This window comes from Cuculus canorus, chromosome 5, assembly GCF_017976375.1.
Source record: "Cuculus canorus isolate bCucCan1 chromosome 5, bCucCan1.pri, whole genome shotgun sequence".
Taxonomy (NCBI): Eukaryota; Metazoa; Chordata; class Aves; order Cuculiformes; family Cuculidae; genus Cuculus; species Cuculus canorus.
This window is the reverse complement of record NC_071405.1, coordinates 65,221,522-65,240,701: the sequence shown is the minus strand read 5'-3', so window position 1 is coordinate 65,240,701 and position 19,180 is coordinate 65,221,522. Positions and strand designations below refer to the sequence as shown.

The following is a 19,180-nucleotide window of genomic DNA, read 5'->3' as shown; positions in this document are numbered from 1 at the left end:
TTTTTCAGGAAGAAATCCTTAAGGGGCCTGTCCTTAAATTTCACAAGGTATTTGATTCTTTTAAATCAGTTTGTTTAAATCAGTTTAGCTGCACTGATTTCTTAGGCAGCTGTCTCTTACTTTAACAGTCCTTTAGCTGGAGGCAGCTTTCTTGTAAAACTCAGCCCTTTAGCGTTTCTCAGTCACCATAAATCTGAAAGGAGTTGGCTACTGTCATGCCCCAGACCCATGAGCTACATGCTCATGTCCAGGCCTGACTGGGGAGGAAGGGTTTGTTTATCTGTGGTGAATATGATTCTACAGATTCTGAGTTGGATTATCACAGAATTTACGAGGGCAATAGATCACATTTTTCAATTTTGCGTAATGGGAAATTTTGATGTTAATGCTATAACCAGTGTGTTCGAGGGTAGCCTTATGGACAGGTTTTTATTAGTCTGTACAGAGTATTGAAGGATGAAATGGTTTGGTGGAGACTTTCTAAGGTAGTTCCATGAAAGGAAGAAGGATGCTATGAGAAGACCGGGGCTTTTTTTGAGATTGCATAGTGCCCTGATGTGTGAAGAATGATGTTACAGGCATATAAAGATTTCCTCTTGTCCCAGAGAGGATGATTTTATACTTGTGGCAATGCAGATCATGAACAATGCTTCTATTTCACAGAGGCCAAGTAGCCTTGGTTTTGTTTGGGCTAAGTAAGGTGGGGTGTTTGTAGACATCTAATTCCTCTTGCAGTAGAGACAAAAGAGAGCTGGTAGAAGCAAAAAGGAAGCTACTTTTTCATGTAGACTATAAATTAATGAAGTCAGATCAAAAGCCCCCTGCTCTAAGGTTCTGGACAAAATACTTTGCCTGATGCTGCAGTAGTCCCTGTCTTCATGCTTTTGCATCTTCTGGAGGCAAATGAAATCTTAGCAGCCTCAAACTGGAAATTGCGTAGCTTCTCAGTGACATATGGAGCACAGCACTCCCAAACATTGCAACATGATCTGTTATTCAGGTCTAAGTACTCTTTTGAGCATAAAAAAGCTAACTGGGGAGTAGGGGCTGTGGGCAACAGATAACACTGCTGCAGGCTTTTGCTGCAAGTCTTCTGTTGTGTTTCTTTTTCTTGTGGGAAGGAGTACCTCCAGACTAGATGTCTTGCAGATGAATCTGTCTCCAAGGTGATCTAGCCATGTGTCTTCTGGACTTGGAGTTGCCTGGCACAAAGCATGAAGGTGAAGTCTGATGCAGCAATGAGTGTAGGAACTCACCAGAGAGGCTGTCTTTGGGAGGAATTCAGCCACAATGAGGGCTGCTGTATGACTCACAGTTAAAAGTTACTCGCTCTGTGTGGGAAGAACACAAATCTCCAACCACAGAGATCGCTGTACTGAAGAAGTCAGAATGACCAAAGCATTGAGAGAGAAGGTTCTGAGAGACGGCTCACATTTCCTGAGCTATATCTGGCTCACCAGAAGACTGGAGGGTGATAGGGAAATGGAGCTTTAGTAAATCAGGGACACTCTATGCACAAATACGAAGTGCATTGTCTCTACCTAGTTATGTTTATAGAAAATATTTGTTTTAATCTGCTAATATCCTCTTACTCTTTCCTGGTTGCAGCTCAAGACTTTTGAAAAAGCTAAACATCGGACTGTGGGTTGAGATTGCTTTGAATTGTTGCAAGTGCAGACTACTGCCAGGGAGGATGATGATGCATGACTGTTCCTCTCCCTTATGTTGGCACTATTATGTGTGCAGCTGTGTAGTAAGATAGAGCTAAAATTTGCTGCGTGTTTTTCTAAGCTTTCAGTCTTGCTTTCACAGCATCCCTTGTGTCAAAACAGTTTGGCTGGGAGGGGCGGGGACTAAGAGAGCACTGGCTTCCTATCAGCAGCAAATACCCTAGATTTACTTACACTGGAGTTTGGCCCGTATTTTCAGATTCTGCTTGGTCTCTGACCTATACTAAACAGATTGATGTTTCTTTTTCTATGGCCATTCTGTCTGACTATCCCTGTGGATAATGTTTAGCTCCCTTTCTGTTATTTGATGACTTCATGTAGCTATAGCCACTGTAAGATCTGATTAGCTGTTTAAGCATGTAGTGCAAAAGCTGCATTTTAAACATGTTCAGTATTTTAAACAGTTTGATTTTAAGGTGTTCCTGTGTTGGACTTCATATTCAAGACAAGGTTTGATAGCTGATGAAAATGCTAAAATTATAATAATATTCTTAAAGCATTTGTAGCCTTGGTTATACTTTTAGAGTCTTTTGATATATGAATTGTAAATGACTAAGATAGCGACTTCCTTCAAAGAAAAATGTAAACAACTCTTTCCACAAATACTGATATATACACTCTTCTGTGGGTTTTTTTGTGGAAAAATTTGTTGCATTACTAGCAACAGATGTCTGTTTGGAACTGACAGAAGAAGGGAGTAAGCAAAATCCAGTGCTAAGGGATTTGCTTAAATACTTCGTCAGTAACTATTTTTTTTCCTCAGAAGAAGGATGTTTCTGTCACTATGGTTCTGCCAGGAAGTGTAATACCTAGAGCTTAGGAGCCAGAGTTGGCAAGAAACGCTTTGTGAATATGAATTTATAAGACTTTCTCAAGCTATGCTGATATAAGTCAAGTACTCACAGTAATGGCTCACAGAAATGGCTCACAGTCTCTGTTGTCCATACAAGGACAGGTTGAGGGAGTTGGGCTTGTTCAGCCTGGAGAAGAGAAGCCTCCGAGGAGACCTTATAGTTACCTTCCAGTACCTGAATGGGGTGGACAAGAAAGCTGGGAAGGGATTGTTTAGAAAAACTTGTAGTGATAGGGCTAGGAGGAATGGCTATAAATTGGAGAGGGGCAGATTTATACTAGGCTTAAGGAGGAAATTCCTCACAATGACGATGGTGAGGCACTGGCCCAGGTTGCCCAGAGAAGCTGTGGCTGCCCCATCCCTGGAGGTATTCAAGGCCAGCTTGGATGGGCCTTGGGCAGCCTGAGCCAGTGGGAGGTGTCCCTGCCCATGGCAGGGGGGTTGGAATTAGATGATCTTTAGGGTCCTTTCCAACTCAAATCATTCTGTGATTTATTATAATTTAAATAAGGTTGCTCTTGTGAACTTTGTAGATCTGATCTAATGAAAATTAATTATTTGCCTACTTGGAAAATTTCAGTAGACTGGCTGGTTGAATCTGAAAATGACTGAACTATAAGGGGTGTCTTGGTACCATCTTTTCTTTCGAATGCTACATAGTGGGCTGTGAATTATAAATGTAGTTAATGCTGCTGATGGGCTGTAAAGGATGGCCAAAGGATCACTGTGACACTTTTCTTAGAGGTAACGTGTGTAGTCCACAATTATACTTGAAGTATTCTCTTTGAAGACTAAAGACTACAGACTGAAGTTTTTCTTTTTATTCATTACTTAATTATAGCCGGCAATCAGCTGTTCAGTAACAGACACCTTAGGTTTAAGAATCCTATGCACTGCAAAGATGGGCCACCGAGTCCCCTTGCATCTCATGTATATTGAACTACTTCATATCACAGAATTACAAGCTTTTTAAAGAGCTTGTGTATATCCTCTGCCAGTATAGGAATAAAAGGACAAAAAGCTGTTGAAGCCATAACTGAAATCACTATCTTCTGGAGAAGGCTGAAAAAGATTCAGTAGAGACAACTGGGAGTCTTCTGCTTTGAAGCCTTGAATTTAGTCTGGTTTTTGGTTTTGAAGTTGTTCAGTCTGTTGTCTTTCAAACAAGGCCTGTCCTTAACAGAGCTGCAAGCTTACATGGCTACTCTAGCGAGGAGATAGTGAATGTTGTGCATTGGTAAACACTCCTTGATTGATTCAGTATTCCGTATAATACAAGAATAGTTCTGCTTTGAGAATAATGTTCCGGTGACAGAGTAATTGTTATACTACATAAAAAATGAAAAGAACTTTGAACTTCATTGTGAAGACATTGCAGTGAGTGGGTTTTGTGGCCAGGCAAGATCTTTTGTCAGAAACTTGTGAAGAAACATGGAGAAGGGTAACAGTGCTTTTTTTTTTTTGACTCTCATGTTGGCTTTGTTTAGTTCCCTGAGACAATGTTCCTACATTCAAAAAACTCTTTAAATAGAAGTTACTTACATAAATGTTTCTACGTAAGCTTAATACCTGTCTGTTCTCCTTCAGTGGTGTCATTGCTAAGACATCTTTTTGCTGCAAGCATAAAATTAAGTAGGGAAATGTGGTCATATTTTTCTTTATTTTTACAGGGTAACTTGCAGCTGCTGCAGAGCTGCCTGGCAGTGTTAAATGGTGATACATAAGCTACGCTCCGTCCTCCCACTAACAAGGGCTGCCCTCCTCTGGATTTTGTTTCCATGACTTTAAATAGGCATTTACGGTTCCCTGGAGAAAACATTTGACAAAGTGCACATAAGCAAGCTCCTTCTTTCAAAAGAATTAAAAGAAACACCTGAAAGTAGCTCCAGACTATATGAAGCAACAGCATACTTGTAATACATACATATTCATGTTTGTTTAATCATTATATGCTTTCATTGTTCAGAAACCAAATGCTCTGGTTTTGTGAAAATAGCCAATATAATTATGTTCACATTATGAATACTATGATATGGCTGCCAACCTTATTTACCTTTGTAAGTAATTTCTCAAGTTTACCATTTGAAGCACATTGTTCAAATGGCCTAAATATTACCATTAGATATTTGAATATTGTTACTATAAAGGCATTGTATACACTGTCTTAGGTTTTTTCCGTGTACTGATATCAAGGAACTTAATCTTTTTTTCAATCGTGAACATTTCTTAGAAATTTTGGAGAACTTTGTGTAACCTTTTTAACTATGATTTAAAAAGAAAAGCAAATGCATTAGTATGTTTGCCTTAACTTGTAGACTAATCCAATTATTGTAAAATAAACCATGAAATCAATGATTTTTCTAAAATTATGCCGACATTGTATCATCTGTAAGCTTAATATTTTCTAGTAAATCGGATTAATTTAATTTGCTTTTTCTCCGTTCATCCTGTAAAACCATTGAGTTAGGTATTGGATTGGTCTGACACTAAATACTTGCCCAGTAATTTTTCACTTGCGTTCTCAGGTTTTATCCATTTGCCTGTCCATTTGTCTGTGACTTTCCTATCCCGTGTACTTAAATTGTTCTGAGCCCAGTGGCTGACCCTGCAACTTCTTTGGTTTCTTTCCAGAAAGGGGAAATAAAGTAGCCGAAGGGGATTTAGTGAGTAAAATATCAGTGAAAGGTGATACTGCCCCACCGTGATACCGATAAGAAGCTTTGCTTCAGAATATAAAAAGTAAAGGTATACTAAATAAAGGAATGCCTGAAAAGGATCTCATTCTGCGAACTGGACTTAAGAGCTCTGAATCCGGTTTTATTTTGTCGTATCGCTGTGTCTCTCTCTTACGTGGACCATGTGAATTCCCCAGGAACCGCTTTTCTGTTGTGTCATTTCAGATGTTGTAAAATCAGGGTCCGCTTGGCCTCCGCAGGGGCATCGCTGTGTTCTACAGGGCTGTAGCCCTCGAGTGAGGCAGCGGCATTGGGGGACGAGGGGACGTTTGGGGGCGCAGATCGATGTTAAGTCAAAGGCTCTGTGATAGTGCTGCACCGAGGCGTGTGCTCTGCTGGGTCCCCCTGGGACGGGGCGCGGTGCCGGGGCCTCGCGGGGGGGGGCCGCGCCGGCTCCTCCGCTGCGCGATGCCCCCCTCGGGAGGGCTCGGGGGTGGCTCTCGGGGCCGCCCGCCCCTCGCTTTCCCCGAGCCCCGCCGCCGCCCCGGAAGAGGAGGGGTTGGGGTCGAGCCGCCGCCGGAAGCGCCCGCCGGAAGCCGGAAGTGGTGACCGGAAGCGGCGGAGCGTCGCGGCCGCCATGAGCCGCTTGCGAGAGGAGGATGACCCGTACGTGGTGGAGGAGCCCAGCGACGAGGAGCGAGCGCTCAGCAGGTGCTGGCGGGGCGGCGAGTGCTTCCCGTTTGAGCCCCACAAACGGCAGCGTGCGAACAGAGCTGCGGAGCTACCGCCTCCCCGGCCTCAGCGGCTGCGCGCTGATCGTGCCCCTCCGTGAACCCCTCTCCTGTAAACACACCGAGTGCCTCCCCGGGCACCCACGCGGTTCGGGTGTCCGTTTTCTATGTGACTCTGTCGGTGTGCCCAGCGGATTGTAGTAATTCGGTGTGTAACGCTTGAATGTTGCAGCTCGGAGGATGAGGTGGATGTGCTCCTGCATGGCACTCCCGACCAGAAGCGCAAGCTGATACGGGAGTGCCTCACCGGGGAGAGCGAGTCTTCTAGTGACGATGAGTTCCAAAAGGAGATGGAAGCGGAACTGAACACCGCCTTAAGAACTATGGAAGGCAAATGGAAATCGCCAGAAGTGGGTAAATCACGCTTATCATCTACTTACATATGAAATCGTGAGTTAAGTGGTGTCTTGTTACGATGTGAAGTTAATGTATTATTCCCGTGGCAAAAGGTGTGTGTGGTGACGGTTGAGTCCTAATTGAAGCCTCCAGGAAATATTAAAATTGCCAATTGCTTCTGCAGAAACAGTCACCAATCGCTGCTTCAGTGAATGCCTCTGTTTCATCTTTTCTAAGGTTTCCATTTTGGCATTTCTGAACTTCTGACTCCCTGCTTTATTATGGTTTCTCATTGTTGGATCATTTCCCTTTTTTCCCCTGTATCTGTAAAACTTTTGTTTTAAGTTGTTCTTTCACATGTCTTAAGAAGTCTTTTCTACATTTTTCTCTTAAAAAATTAATATGGTTTAATATAATTTTTCATTGTTTGATTATTCCTCATTTTTCCCCAGTATCTCTGTAACTTCTCTTTTAAGTTCTTTCGCGTGTATTAAGAAGTCTTTTCTACATGTTGTTAATGCAGCTTGGTACTTTGTCTGCTGGCTCTGGGTGCTGTCGACATTTGGAGCCCTTTCTTGAAGAAATGAGTAGCGTGAGGTGGACTGAGATCCCCAGTCAGTTGGGAGGCGAAAGTCAGGAAAAACATTAATCTTTTTCTCCTTTACCTGCTTATAATTACATGCTATGTTAAATAGTAAAACTGTACTAAAGAAATGTGTATTGTGGTGTTTGTGTACTATGAGTGCAAACAATGGGTTGCTCTGGCATTTGTAGCATCTGTTCTCTTTACTTATTACAAAACACTTAGTGAACTGTTGTTAATTTCCTGGACAATCAACGTAGTATTCACTTTAACGTAGGCACTTCGCTCTGCATTCAGCAGATATATTAGTTTTATCTGTGTAAGTGGGCAAATCTGGTCTTTAGGTTTTTGTTATGTAGTTAAGATGTAGCGATATTTATACCACAACGATGATCCTGCACAGAATAGGAGTTTTGGTGCAGACTGACTGTGACAGATGTGCTTGGCGATTCATCTGGGTCTTTTGAACTTCGGTGACTCTGAAATTTTGGGGGATATTTTTTGGTGGATTTTCTGGTAGTCAGAGTTTGTGAAACAATATGCTACTCCTTTATGTCTTTCACATAAACGAAGATTTGTGGAGGTCTGAGATTGTGTGGATTCTATGGGGCAGAAGCAGGCATATTTGATGTGTCCTCTGTGCCTAAAGGGAGAGTACCTTGGGAAAAGCTTTCCTTTGAACTGTACCTGCGGTTCCTCTTGGAGAGTAAGCGGCTTGGCTGTGAGAGAGCATCTGTAAACGAAATAACACAAGCGTTGTGGATCATCAGGATGTGAGAATAAATTGGGAGAGCTGTTGCCTAACACACCCAGATAAAGCAGAGCGCTTCTGGATAGAGAAACTTGGAAATGAAGATTTGTTCTGGGCTATATGCTTGTGGTCCTTTTGGTGGAATGTTCTTACCACTTCTCTCTCTAATTTCACACACAGGTGCTTCCTCAAGTACTGGGCAGACTGGACCTGCCACCACTTCAAAATACTATGATGATGTTTACTTTGATTCTGATTCAGAGGATGAAGATAAAACGGGTAAATGGCTGAGGAGAGGAGGACATCTTTACAGTAGCATTTCTTTCTCTCAGATCCTGTAGAGTCCTCTTGGGGGAGTCAGGGGGCTACTGCTGAAGGTGGCCTCTTGGGGGGAATTACCAGCCTGTATCATCTCAATGTAGTTCCTACAACTTTGTGATGTATTCCAATGTATGTAAAGTGTGTTAATGCTTTTGGGGTGGTGCATTTGGAGGAGAGATGAGCTAGACCTTTATGTTTTAGTTTAGACCTTTGTGTTTTATGTTTAATCGTCATATGTCTGGTGGATTTAATCTATGCTTGCACAAATCTTTCTAGTTCCACAAGATGTCCGGAAAAACAGAAAACATCAGCAACGTCGGATTCTTTCCAATGATGAACTGCTATATGACCCAGAAGAAGACAGAAGAGACCAAGAGTGGGTAGACTCGCAAAGGAGGGGGTAAGAGTCCATAAATGTTTGAACTGTAGGGTGCTTAACATAAACTGAAAAATTTAAATGAAAATTATCAATATAGAGAAAAAGGCAATGCTGTCAAATCCGTGCATTGAAAATACTTCTATTTAGAATTTACGGCATGTGAAACTTCTAAGCCTGTATGGTTCATATGTGTATCTCATGGAAGTGGAGTCTTCAAAATCGCACAATTCTAAAACTTGCATTTTTTTTAAAAAAAGACTTCCTACTTCTGCAAGCCTTTTTTTTTCTGTAGAGCTCATCTAAATAACCACGCAGTGGATGAAAAGGTTGTGAAATACTTTGATTGCTAAATGAATATCTATTCCTGCTAAGTATTGTATGCCTGGCTTTGGAAGACTTTTAATTTAGTAAGGCACAAAACGTTCAGGTAAAATAGGAACAGCACAAGGCTGCTTTGCTTGAGAGTTTTTTGAAGCAGAAAAATGGTTGTTGCAGCAGAAGCAAAATTCTCCATGTAAATCTTTTGAAAAGGACAATATTAATGTACGTTTCCTGCAGAGGCTGCGCTTGAGATATCTGTCTCATCAGAGGAGAGGGTTATTTGGCACAAATTGTCATGCTAGGTGTATTTGTCTCACCAAATGAAAATCCTCCGTAAAAATAAATGAAAGATACTTGTATGTGGTTTTCCCCACCAGTTTATTTATTTATATGCTTTGACTTGGTGAAAAAGGTTTCCAGAAAGAGCCAGTTATGAATTGGGGTATTTTAATATAAAAAAGGTTTGGCGGTTGAATTAATACGCCGAACAGCAAGGGCACATAATTTCACTTTTTGTCTCTCTTTCCTCCTTTCTTGACTTGGTAGGTACCGTAATCAAAGAAGAGTGTCACTGCAGCAGCAACGGCAGCAAAAACCTTCAGCTGTTCCAAACAGTGATGCTGTTTTGAATTGCCCTGCTTGCATGACAACGTTATGCCTGGACTGCCAGAGGTAATTGGTGAACAATAAGGGGTCTTTCAGTAATGTCTTTTTTTTTGGTCAGTTGTATTCTTAGTGCTTTCAGTTTGATCGATTGATTTGATCAAGTCTGTCCTGCGAGGTGGTGCTAATAAAGAGAAGGCAGGTATATGCGAATCAGATTTAGGGTGAATGCTGGTTTGGAAGAATTTGATGATCAGTTTAACTGGCGATATGGAGATGAGGAAGAACCAAATGGAACATTGGCATGGTGGAGAAAGTAAACTATTAAAAAACACCCACAATTCATGGAGACTGGACAGGCTGTTTTTTCTTTTTTAAATGTGTTGGCTTGATGCTTAGAGGCATAAAATTATTCCAGGCTATTTTTGTGTAGAAATGCCTTGTTTAGGGGAGGATTAAGCAAAATCAAGTTAGCATATTTTTACCTGGTTTGAGTCTTAGCAGTTGTGGTTTTGAGTACAGTTAGATTTGGAAGGTCCTGGAAAGCATTTAGATGAGAATCCGTAGTGTGTTTTGCAGCTTTCCAGTGCCAGACAGCGCTGCAAACCTAGTTAGTACTGCTAACCCGTGCTAAGGAGAGGACTTTTGAACTGTGGGTAAAGGAGACAGAAATCTTGCGAAATGAGGAATAAACTACCTCTCATTTTTTGAGTACTTTTGGTGATTGAGGATAAAATTCCACAGTGGCCTAAAATCATCTAAGTGCTGGGTACTGTTCTCACTCTTTTCCCTTTGCTGGCTCTGGTCTCCTTGACCCTATTTTATAGTAAGCATTTGAGTTTGCTAACCTGACAGAAAATGGCCCATTTTTACTGTCAGACTGGTCTTTTGTGGGTTTAATAAAATGAAATTGTTCAGCACCCGTTATAAAAGCAGTAAAGCCAGCAGAAATCAAGATAGGACTTGCGCTGCCACCTATTACGTTGGTTTAGGCTGCTGTAAAACTGCAGCCTGAGGGACGTTGTGTTGAATTGAATTGAACTGCGGCCCTGGATTTTGCTATGTGCTTCCAAGACATTTTAGGATACAAGTGCCAGTAGTTTAGTTATTTGCGCTTGCAACTTCATTGTCTTTTGCATAATTCTATAGTACTGATACTGTTGTACTCTAGGGTGTTTATTTCAGCAAGAACCAGCGTGTTTTTAAAAATGCCTTAAAAGCAAGACAGATAACTACTTTTTTTTTTTTTGTAGTTCTGTGTATAAAACTTTGTATTTATTTGGCTTTTCAGCCCTTTGGCATGGTACTTCCTATCTTTGACCCTACTTCCAGTGATGATAACCAATTTCTTGAAGGCAGTTTCACCAATGGTATGACTTGTATTTTCTCCTCTTCTCTGCAGACATGAATCTTACAAAACACAATACAGAGCAATGTTTGTGATGAACTGCATTGTTAACAAAGAGGAAATTCTGAAATACAGAAAGAAGCTAAAGAGAAGAAGTAAGAAAATGAAGTACAGTAAAGCAACTTCTTCTGTACAATCAAATGAAGAAGAAGAGGAAATGGAAGTGTATCATCCAGTATTGTGTACTGAATGCTCAACTGAAGTGGCAGTGATGGATAAAGATGAAGTTTTTCACTTCTTCAATGTTCTAGCCAGCCATTCCTAATGTGCAAAAACCTGGGACATGGGGGGAAAATCCTGCAGGGTTTAAGACTGGGTGAAGTATCAGAAATGCAGGCATGTTAACATTTCTAAAATACTGTCTTGTTAAAGTACATTTTCGTCAGAGCGCTTCGTAATGGTTGGATTTTTGCAGAGTTTATGAAAGGAATACAGTTAACTGTGCATTGGAGAGCAAAACTCTTTTAAACTGCCAGGTGATTTCATCTTCGGGGATTTAAAGTTTTGTAAATATAATGTGTGATCTCTGTATTATGATCATTCCCGGTATATATACTATCCGTTATCTCAATATGTATTAGAACTGCTGCTTAGAATAAATGCTGTACAGTTACTGGTTCTCCATAGCTGTATTGGTCATTTCTGTGGCATGTGGTAAACAACTCTTGGTAGGGGTGTTTAGCTTCTTCACGCTGGTGTTCTTGGTAGATTTGCACAAAGGCAGGTTTGATAAAGAAGGAATTGTCATTATGTTTGGATTTTGGGTCCATTAAGATCTCAAAATGGAAATTTTTATTTCTATAGAGTGGAAGATTAGCTTCTTTCAGGTTTGCTGGTATGGATCATTCTGGCATGGATCGTTCAAATCAACATAATTGCTTAGTAATACAGTTCAGAGTTTTAATGTAAATATGTATATGAAGAAAATACTGGACTTTTTTTCTGTTGTCATTTTTCCTTACGCTGACACATTTTAAGAAGAAATTTATGGTCAGATCTATGACCATAGAGCTAGTCCGTATGCTTTTTCCTTTTCTTTAGTACATGTACAGCTTCTTTATGGAAGCATAAAGAACTTATGCTACTTGGTACTTAGACTTCTTGCTTTGCCTATGAAGCCACTGCAATGTTAACATTGGATCCTTCCCTCTTTTCCTCCAGGCATGCTCCCAAGGGGTGAACTCTAGTTTTTTATTATTAAATAACATCTCCTCTCTACAGCCCAATATTTTTTTTAACGCTTCAGACAAGAGTCTGAAAAAAATCTCATCTTTATGCTTTTTAATAGTACTAGGAAATTTGTTACATGTGCTTTGAGTTGTCAGAATATATTTAAACTTAGGAGGCAGGAACCTGAAAAACATCATACTTTTGCGCTTTTGATTGTAATAAAACCTTGTGACTCTGTTTACCTTCTGTAGTTCCTGGTGCTGGATTTTACTAATCTACACACACGTTCTACACAGTGTCACATGAGCTTAGGAAGAAAGAAAAACATCAGTTCTGTCAGGATTACATGAAGAGAACATTGACTTCCTGTTTGCAGGTCAGCAGAAACTTAACCTGGGCTTGATGAGGTAGGAACTGTTGAGGGAGCTATTGCACACTTGGTTGGCCAACGTCTGATCAAAACTGAGCCGTCTTTTGTTTTGAGGCTCGGGATCCGCCTGAGATCAGATCACAATCTGGTCTCTGCTACCTACAGTCAGGCTGATCAGTGCAGAGTCTGACTGGTGTATCGATATCTAAGAGATTATCTAAAGTGGGATAAACTGTTACTGTGTGCCATATGCAGGGAGGAGTATATGGAAAATTCTGAACATACAAGGAACTGCTTCTTAGTGGAATTGTGGAGGAGCAGGTGTGACAAGATACAGTCTGTGCTGTAGGGCGTGCTGGACTTGTAGCTGTCTTCACTTTCCAGGTGGAGCGTAAAGGCTCTGTAGCACCAGATTAAGAGTCTTTGCACTGAGCTACTGGAAATGTAAGCATGTAAGAAGGTAGTTCAAGGGTTCAAGTGTTGATGTGGGTGTAGCAGGAGGAACAGTAAGTGATGGCAATCCCTACGCAAGGATAGAATGGAGCTGGTGGAGGAAGGGAAAATCCACGCGGAGGAAAATTGCTGACTTTCTTAAGGGGCTACCTAGTGAAAAAACCTGTCTCATCAGTACTGTATTGAGAAGTGTAAAGGGCTTGGGCACAACCTGGTGCCTTAGAGCAGATGTAGTGGGAGATTTGGAAGCCGGCCTGTCTCAACAGTACTTTTCATCTCAGGTACCTTCTTGCTGCTGCTTCTTGCTTGCCTTGTCACTTGGACTGCAGAGCTTAGGAGCTGTAGGGGCAGGCAGCACTGGGACTTGTTTGCCCCATACTGATAACATTCTTACAGCTTTGAATGGGAGTAATGTTTTAGCTGTGCTGAATACCACACTTGTCCTTGAACTTTGTACGTGTTTACATAGAAAGGAGGCTTTTGTGATTACCACCACTTTTTCAAGCAGCAACACCGACGCAATACTCCTTCAGCAGCAAATGCAAGAAGCAACAGCGGTCTTGGATAGGGACAACAGCTCCTGTAGCCATTTGTGTGGGGATATTAATTGTGTGAATGCTCTCATTTCTTCTTGTGCTGAAATAAATCTGCACGAAGTGTGTCTAAATGTCTTCTGTTTGAATTAAATTCATTTACAGATTCTGCCAGACAAACCAGTAGAGTCTTCAGTTGTCTCTGCCAGCTGGTTTCTTTTGCACAGCTATCTCCTAGTACAGTAGTTGTATTTTCCAGCCATATAAATAGCTCTTACGTGCACCCTCCTGTGACTGCATTTCCTTGTTTTTCATAGTACCGATAGCGCAGGTGAAGGCAGGGGCACTGCAAGAACAGAATCACACCACTCGATGACGGTGAGGATGGTGGGTCGATACCAGTTCCTAATCTACAGTGAGCACCTTGGCACGTAAGGTCCTGGCCCTGGTGCCCAGTGGTTGCTCTGCAAAGTCACAGTGCCCCATTGCCAACTATGTCCCTTTCGGGTAGACTTCTTTTGAACTCCTGCCTTCTAAGCTAGAGTGCCAGTGAAAACTGCCAGCGGCCTCCCTAATCATCCAGTCCCAGGCCCACCTCTGGGAATTTGTCCTTGTCTTAGGCCAATTGGCAGTCAGGGAGGGTGTCTCTGTGTGTCTGTCTCTGTGTGTGTGTGTATTTTTCAGCCTTGAGGAGGCTGAGGGGAGACCTTATTGCTCTCTGCAACTACCTGAAAGGAGGTTGGAGAGAGGAGGGCGCTGGGCTCTTCTCCCAAGTGACAGGATAAGGGGGAATGGCCTCAAGCTGCGCCAGAGGAGGTTCAGACTGAATATCAGGAAAAATTTTTTCATGGAAAGTGTCATTGGGCACTGGCAGAGGCTGCCCAGGGAGGGGGGGAGTCCCCAACCCTGGAGGGGTTTAAAAGGCGCTCAGGGACATGGTTTAGTGGCAGATAGGAATGGTTGGACTCGATGATTCAAGAGGGCTTTTCCCACCTAGTGATTCTATGATCTTTGTGTGTATCTCTGTGTGTTCGTGTCTGTGTTCCTGTCTGTGTGTCGCACCCTGTGGTTTCTGGCGCTGTCACCGGGCACAGCTGTCCTCCCTCTCCCCCCCCATCTTTTTCCCATCCACGCGGGATCGGTGTGCTCAGAACCGGCCCATGTTCAGCCCCGTTTCCCCTCGGGTTTCCCCTCGGGCCTTCTTCCCTCATTCCCGGCGCGTCGGTTTGGATTCACGGGGCGGTACCGGGGGCGGAGCGCTCTGCCCCCGCCCCGGTGTGCGCGGCGCCCGCCATGGCGCTGGGCTCGGCCTGGAAGCGGGTGTCGTGGCTGTACTACCAGTACCTGCTGGTCACCGCGCTCTACATGCTGGAGCCCTGGGAGCGCACGGTGTTCAGTATCCTTGCTGCGGGGCGGCGGGCGGGCGGCGGCCTCGGCCCGGGCTGGGGGCTCCCCGGGGCCCCGCTCCCCATCGGCGCCGGTTCCTGTTTGTCCTTCGGGTGGTTCTCCTGTGGAGGGGCGGGAGTGCTGCTTTCCTGTCTTTTTGCGCTGAACTCTCGAGCTTTCTGTTATGGGCAGGTTGTACAATCAGACGGGCGAAGGTTGGAAAAGACCTTTGAGGTGGGTTTAAACGGGAGAGGGGCAGATTTAGACTGGACATAAGGAGGAATTTCTTCACTCTGAGAGCAGTGAGGCGCTGGCCCAGGTTGCCCAGGGAAGCTGTGGCTGCCCCATCCCTGGAGGTGTTCCAGGCCAGGTTGGATGGGCCTTGGGCAGCCTGAGCCAGTGGGATGTCCCTGCCCGTGGCAGGGGGGTTGGAACTGGGTCATCTTTAAGGTCCCTTCCAACCCAAAGTACTCTATGATTCTATGGTTCTATGATTGTCGAGTCCAGCCTTCAAATGTCAGTCATGCATGCTTGTCTAGTAGAAAATAAGCGTATGCACTGCAGAACCTTGCAAGCTTGTGTTTGCATGCTGCTTTGTCACATCGTTTTTATTAGATGTGTATTTAATCCCTGAGCTGGTAAGTTTACTTGGCTCTTTTGGAGTGGAAGAACTTGATGGGTGCTTATGTGAAGGCATCTGTATAAAGACTATTTATAGGTTTGCTTCTTTACGTAGCCCTTTCGCATAAGCAGTGTGTTCTCTCGAGCATTGTTGTGGCATCACAAGTATTTTTCTCTAAAGTGTGACTGTTTTCATTTTGACTTAAAATGATATCTTGTATGAATGACCCTGAGCCATCTCTACTTAATGTTGAGAGGCAAAAAGAGACCAAAATGTTAACAAAAAGAAGGGCGTAAGTAGTACAGAGAAGCTGCTTTTACTGAAGTACTGGTCAGTTTTGTGAAAGAACTTGCATTTGTTGTATAAAAGTGGTTGCCCAAGTTACAGCTGTGCAATCAGACTTTTTTCCTATGTAAAGTCAGTGGAAGTAGCGATAACTACTTCTCTTTTCCAGTATTTATAGACTTATTGTGCATGATTGTTTAGGTAGGGCGTTTTGCCTTCAAAACGTTGTGTGCCTTGTAACATACTTTGCTCTTTTTATGACATATCTGTATCACTGAGGAAACTTCCCTACAATTGCATTACTCAAAAGTAATTTTTTATATCTTGTGCTAACCATGCAGCTTTTTAACTTGTGCAAAATATTTAAATAAACAAAGGTGTGTATGCATGTCTACTTTTGTAAAAGGGGCTCATTTTGCCTCTTGTTATTGTCTGAAGTGGCACAAGTATAGCTTGCAATCTCAGGTCAGCAAAATGTCTTTTTGTCCTCAAAGCAGACCCCTGTAACAGGGCCAGGGTGCTGTACAGATGCAGCAGCCTTGGGAGCTAACAGTGCGTGGCTCTGCTGACTGTCTTCCTGCTGCTTGTGCTCCAGAATCAGAAGTAAGTGCTGATACGGAAATGTGGATTTATGAGTTGACCTTCATTTTAGTCTCTCATGCTGTCTAATCTTCTGGGACTAAAAATACACCAAGCGGTTAGTATGCTCTAATGAGCACAGCTCATACCGCTGCTCTGCCACAAGGAGGTCGGTCAGAGAGCGTTTCTTACACACATGCTGTGACGACTTGATTTCTTGAGGACATGTGGCATGTGCAGCTCCTCTGGTTTCACCTGTGGAAACTGAGTCAGCGTTATCATGCTTGTTAATCTCTAGCGCTTTTTATAGAGTTTCTGACTAAGTTTACTGAATCTCTGCAGATCGTTGGATGAAGGCAACAGGTTTTTATTAGTTTAGAGTACTTCTGAATTTCTGAAACATAAAGCTTTGAATGGTGTAATCATTCAGTAAGCTGATGCCGTAATTCTATAGGTAAGGCTTTTTCAACCCTAGAGCTTGACAAAGGGACATTTGTATGTATACATTATAAGCATTCATCTCTAAATTTTACAGAAGGTCCCACATAGGAGTTCACCTAATAAAGGGATCTTAAGATTGTTTAGCAGATAGCTTCATGGGAAGTTTGTTTTGCAGTGTGATCTGCCATAGTGAAGTACTAGTGAGTATGTATTTGTTTAAACACAAGCTGACTTGAAGCTATGCTGATGCTCTGAGACTTTGTGAATGGAATAGTTAGAAAGGTGCATGTCACAGTGTAATCCATACTTTTCATTCCTCCTGCAGTTTCTATGTCCAAAGTACTGTTAGACAACATAAATTGAGCTGCTTGCCCATGAAGGAACAGCCTGAGTGTGGTGTTCAGATGCAGAAATGAACCAGCTAATGTGGAGACTTAGAAACATAGAGGATACTGGCAGCTAGAAATGGATTTGAGGTTTCCCAGCTTTATTACACTAACAACACAACTTTCACACCAAGTGTGTTTTGTGGATCTTAAACTAAATTGCTTAGGTCGTACTATTTGAAGAAGTTCAGGTCAGCATCTCATGGTATCTGCTGAAAAATGAGTAGGTCACCTGCAAATAAGAGTTCTTGTTCAGTACAGCTACTCATATTATTGTCTTTTTGGGTATTTTTTTGACTTTTTTTCTGCTTGGCTGAATGGGGCTGGCCTCTGCAGCCTAGGAAGATGCTTATAAGAGCTTGTATCTTCTCAGTGCTCATTTTCAGTTCCTCCTTCACCCTTCCCATACTTTGGCCTGTCCATGACAAGGCAATGGATAACTTGCAAAGGCATCGTTCTGTAATTCATCTAATCACTTCTACCGGTGTTCTGGTTTTCAGTGTTCAGTTGGTTCTTTCTGCAGGTGCTGAATTCAGTTAACCATGTCTAATTTAAAAATGTGATGTTATACGGTAGTTATCAGGCAAGTTTTAATGCTACAGTTACACGATGTCTAATGCGCTTTCTATTTTAAATGGCTTTTTCCTCAACTGTAATTCAGATTCCATGCTAGTTTCCATTGTTGGAATGGCACTGTACACGGGCTATGTGTTCATGCCTCAGCACATCATGGCAATATTGCACTACTTTGAAGTTGTGCAGTGATGAAGAACGTATTTTCAAGAAGTAATCAGGCTCTGAAATCTGGTCGACAAAGAAGAATGAACCTCTCAGTTTTAACAAGACTTCTACCAATGTCAGAAAGACACGATCATGACTCCGAAGACTAGCAAGCGAGATATGTAGAGCAGGGACGTGAGCTGTCCCCTGTGTTGTGTGCATTCCTTTTAATTTTACAAGATATGCCCTTGTATAGTAGTTTTGTCTACTTTAACATTGTGATTGTACTTTGATATCAGTATTTTCTTAACTTTGTGACAGTTTCAATATTGCACTGTGAAAGCTTTTCTTAATTGTAATTTTGAGTAATTTTGAGTAAATCTTAATTGCCTTCTATTTTTAATCAGAATTCATCCTATTAAATGGGGCTTAAAGCTTTTGCTATTGTTTGGTATGTATTTGCCTGGATATTTCTATTAACGTGTTTTGTAAGAAAATACATCTAGATTCATATTAGTAACATGGATATATTCATCTAATGCTATTTACAGAAGTTAGTTTGTATGACTGAACTCAGGTGTACTGTTTGCTGTCCAAACTTTGAACAACAGTATATTTGTGCATACGACCTAAATTTGGAATTAGCAGTTATTTCAAGTTTCTATATTCCACCTGTTTGAGAAGGGAGATGAGGCATTGAGGCAGAGCAACGACTGCATTTGTTATATTTAGCGTGGTGCTGTGGTTCTGGGCTTTATCTAGTGGGGGGGGGAAAACTTTTATTTACTGACATAGACCCACATAAGGCTTTTGGGATAGCACTTTAAATCAACCCTGTTTTTCTAGATACCAATTCATTTGTACTTTTACAGGATGCTTTATCATGTTCCAATGCTTATGGTTTCTGCTAATTTTGACTCAACAGTGTAACTATGTCTAGGTTTTAAAGGGGTTTTCTATTGCTGCTAGTGTTCCAAACATGTTCTCGCTACCAACAACCAAAATGTAGGGATTTAAATGGACTTGAGTTACAACTACAGCAATAAGTAGCTGAATACTTGGCTGAAGTCCGGTCTTTTTTTAATAAGGATTTTTTTCAGTTTTGTATTCTGAAATGTAAGATGGTGACAACTTAACTTTCCTAAGTGGAGGATTTTTTTTGTTGTTGTTGTATAAAAAAAATAAAAGTTTAAAAGCAGAGCTTTGATGCAAAACTTTTTTTGAGAAGTTAATGTCTTTCTAAATGCTTTTCTCAGAAATTTCCAAAAGGTGAAAAATGATACTTGAGCAAAAGAATTGTGATTTTTTATTGGCCCGGTAATACTAATAGGTACTGTTATATCTTTTATGCATCTTCTGTTGAAATCAGGAACTATACCTACATTGTACAACTAAATCTTTGTCTTTCAGGTTTATTTGATTTTCTCAAATGCACACTCATGAGAAAGGAGGTTTTTTTCCCCTTTATTTAAGAATCTAATGTG

The 19,180-nt window shown here is 41.9% G+C and overlaps 3 protein-coding genes across 3 annotated transcripts in view; all 3 read left to right on the top strand.

Moving 5' to 3' along the window:
* SNX6 (sorting nexin 6) overlaps positions 1–5,009 on the top strand; it is a 33,705-nt gene extending 28,696 nt beyond the window's left edge. Inside the window, exon 15 of the mRNA XM_054068132.1 lies at positions 4,254–5,009. Coding sequence (XP_053924107.1) covers positions 4,254–4,307 — 54 coding nt within the window. The 3' untranslated portion in view covers positions 4,308–5,009. The remainder of the gene's footprint in view (positions 1–4,253) is intronic.
* Positions 5,010–5,821: 812 nt separating this feature from the next.
* On the top strand, positions 5,822–13,362 carry EAPP (E2F associated phosphoprotein). Its single transcript, XM_054067351.1, has 6 exons — positions 5,822–5,969; positions 6,222–6,403; positions 7,900–7,998; positions 8,317–8,440; positions 9,287–9,412; positions 10,746–13,362. The coding sequence occupies exons 1-6, from the start codon at positions 5,896–5,898 to the stop codon at positions 11,014–11,016; spliced, it is 876 nt and encodes a 291-aa protein (XP_053923326.1). The 5' UTR covers positions 5,822–5,895; the 3' UTR covers positions 11,017–13,362.
* Positions 13,363–14,516: 1,154 nt separating this feature from the next.
* On the top strand, positions 14,517–18,883 carry SPTSSA (serine palmitoyltransferase small subunit A). Its single transcript, XM_009563602.2, has 2 exons — positions 14,517–14,673; positions 17,638–18,883. The coding sequence occupies exons 1-2, from the start codon at positions 14,571–14,573 to the stop codon at positions 17,739–17,741; spliced, it is 207 nt and encodes a 68-aa protein (XP_009561897.1). The 5' UTR covers positions 14,517–14,570; the 3' UTR covers positions 17,742–18,883.
* Positions 18,884–19,180: the final 297 nt, after the last annotated feature.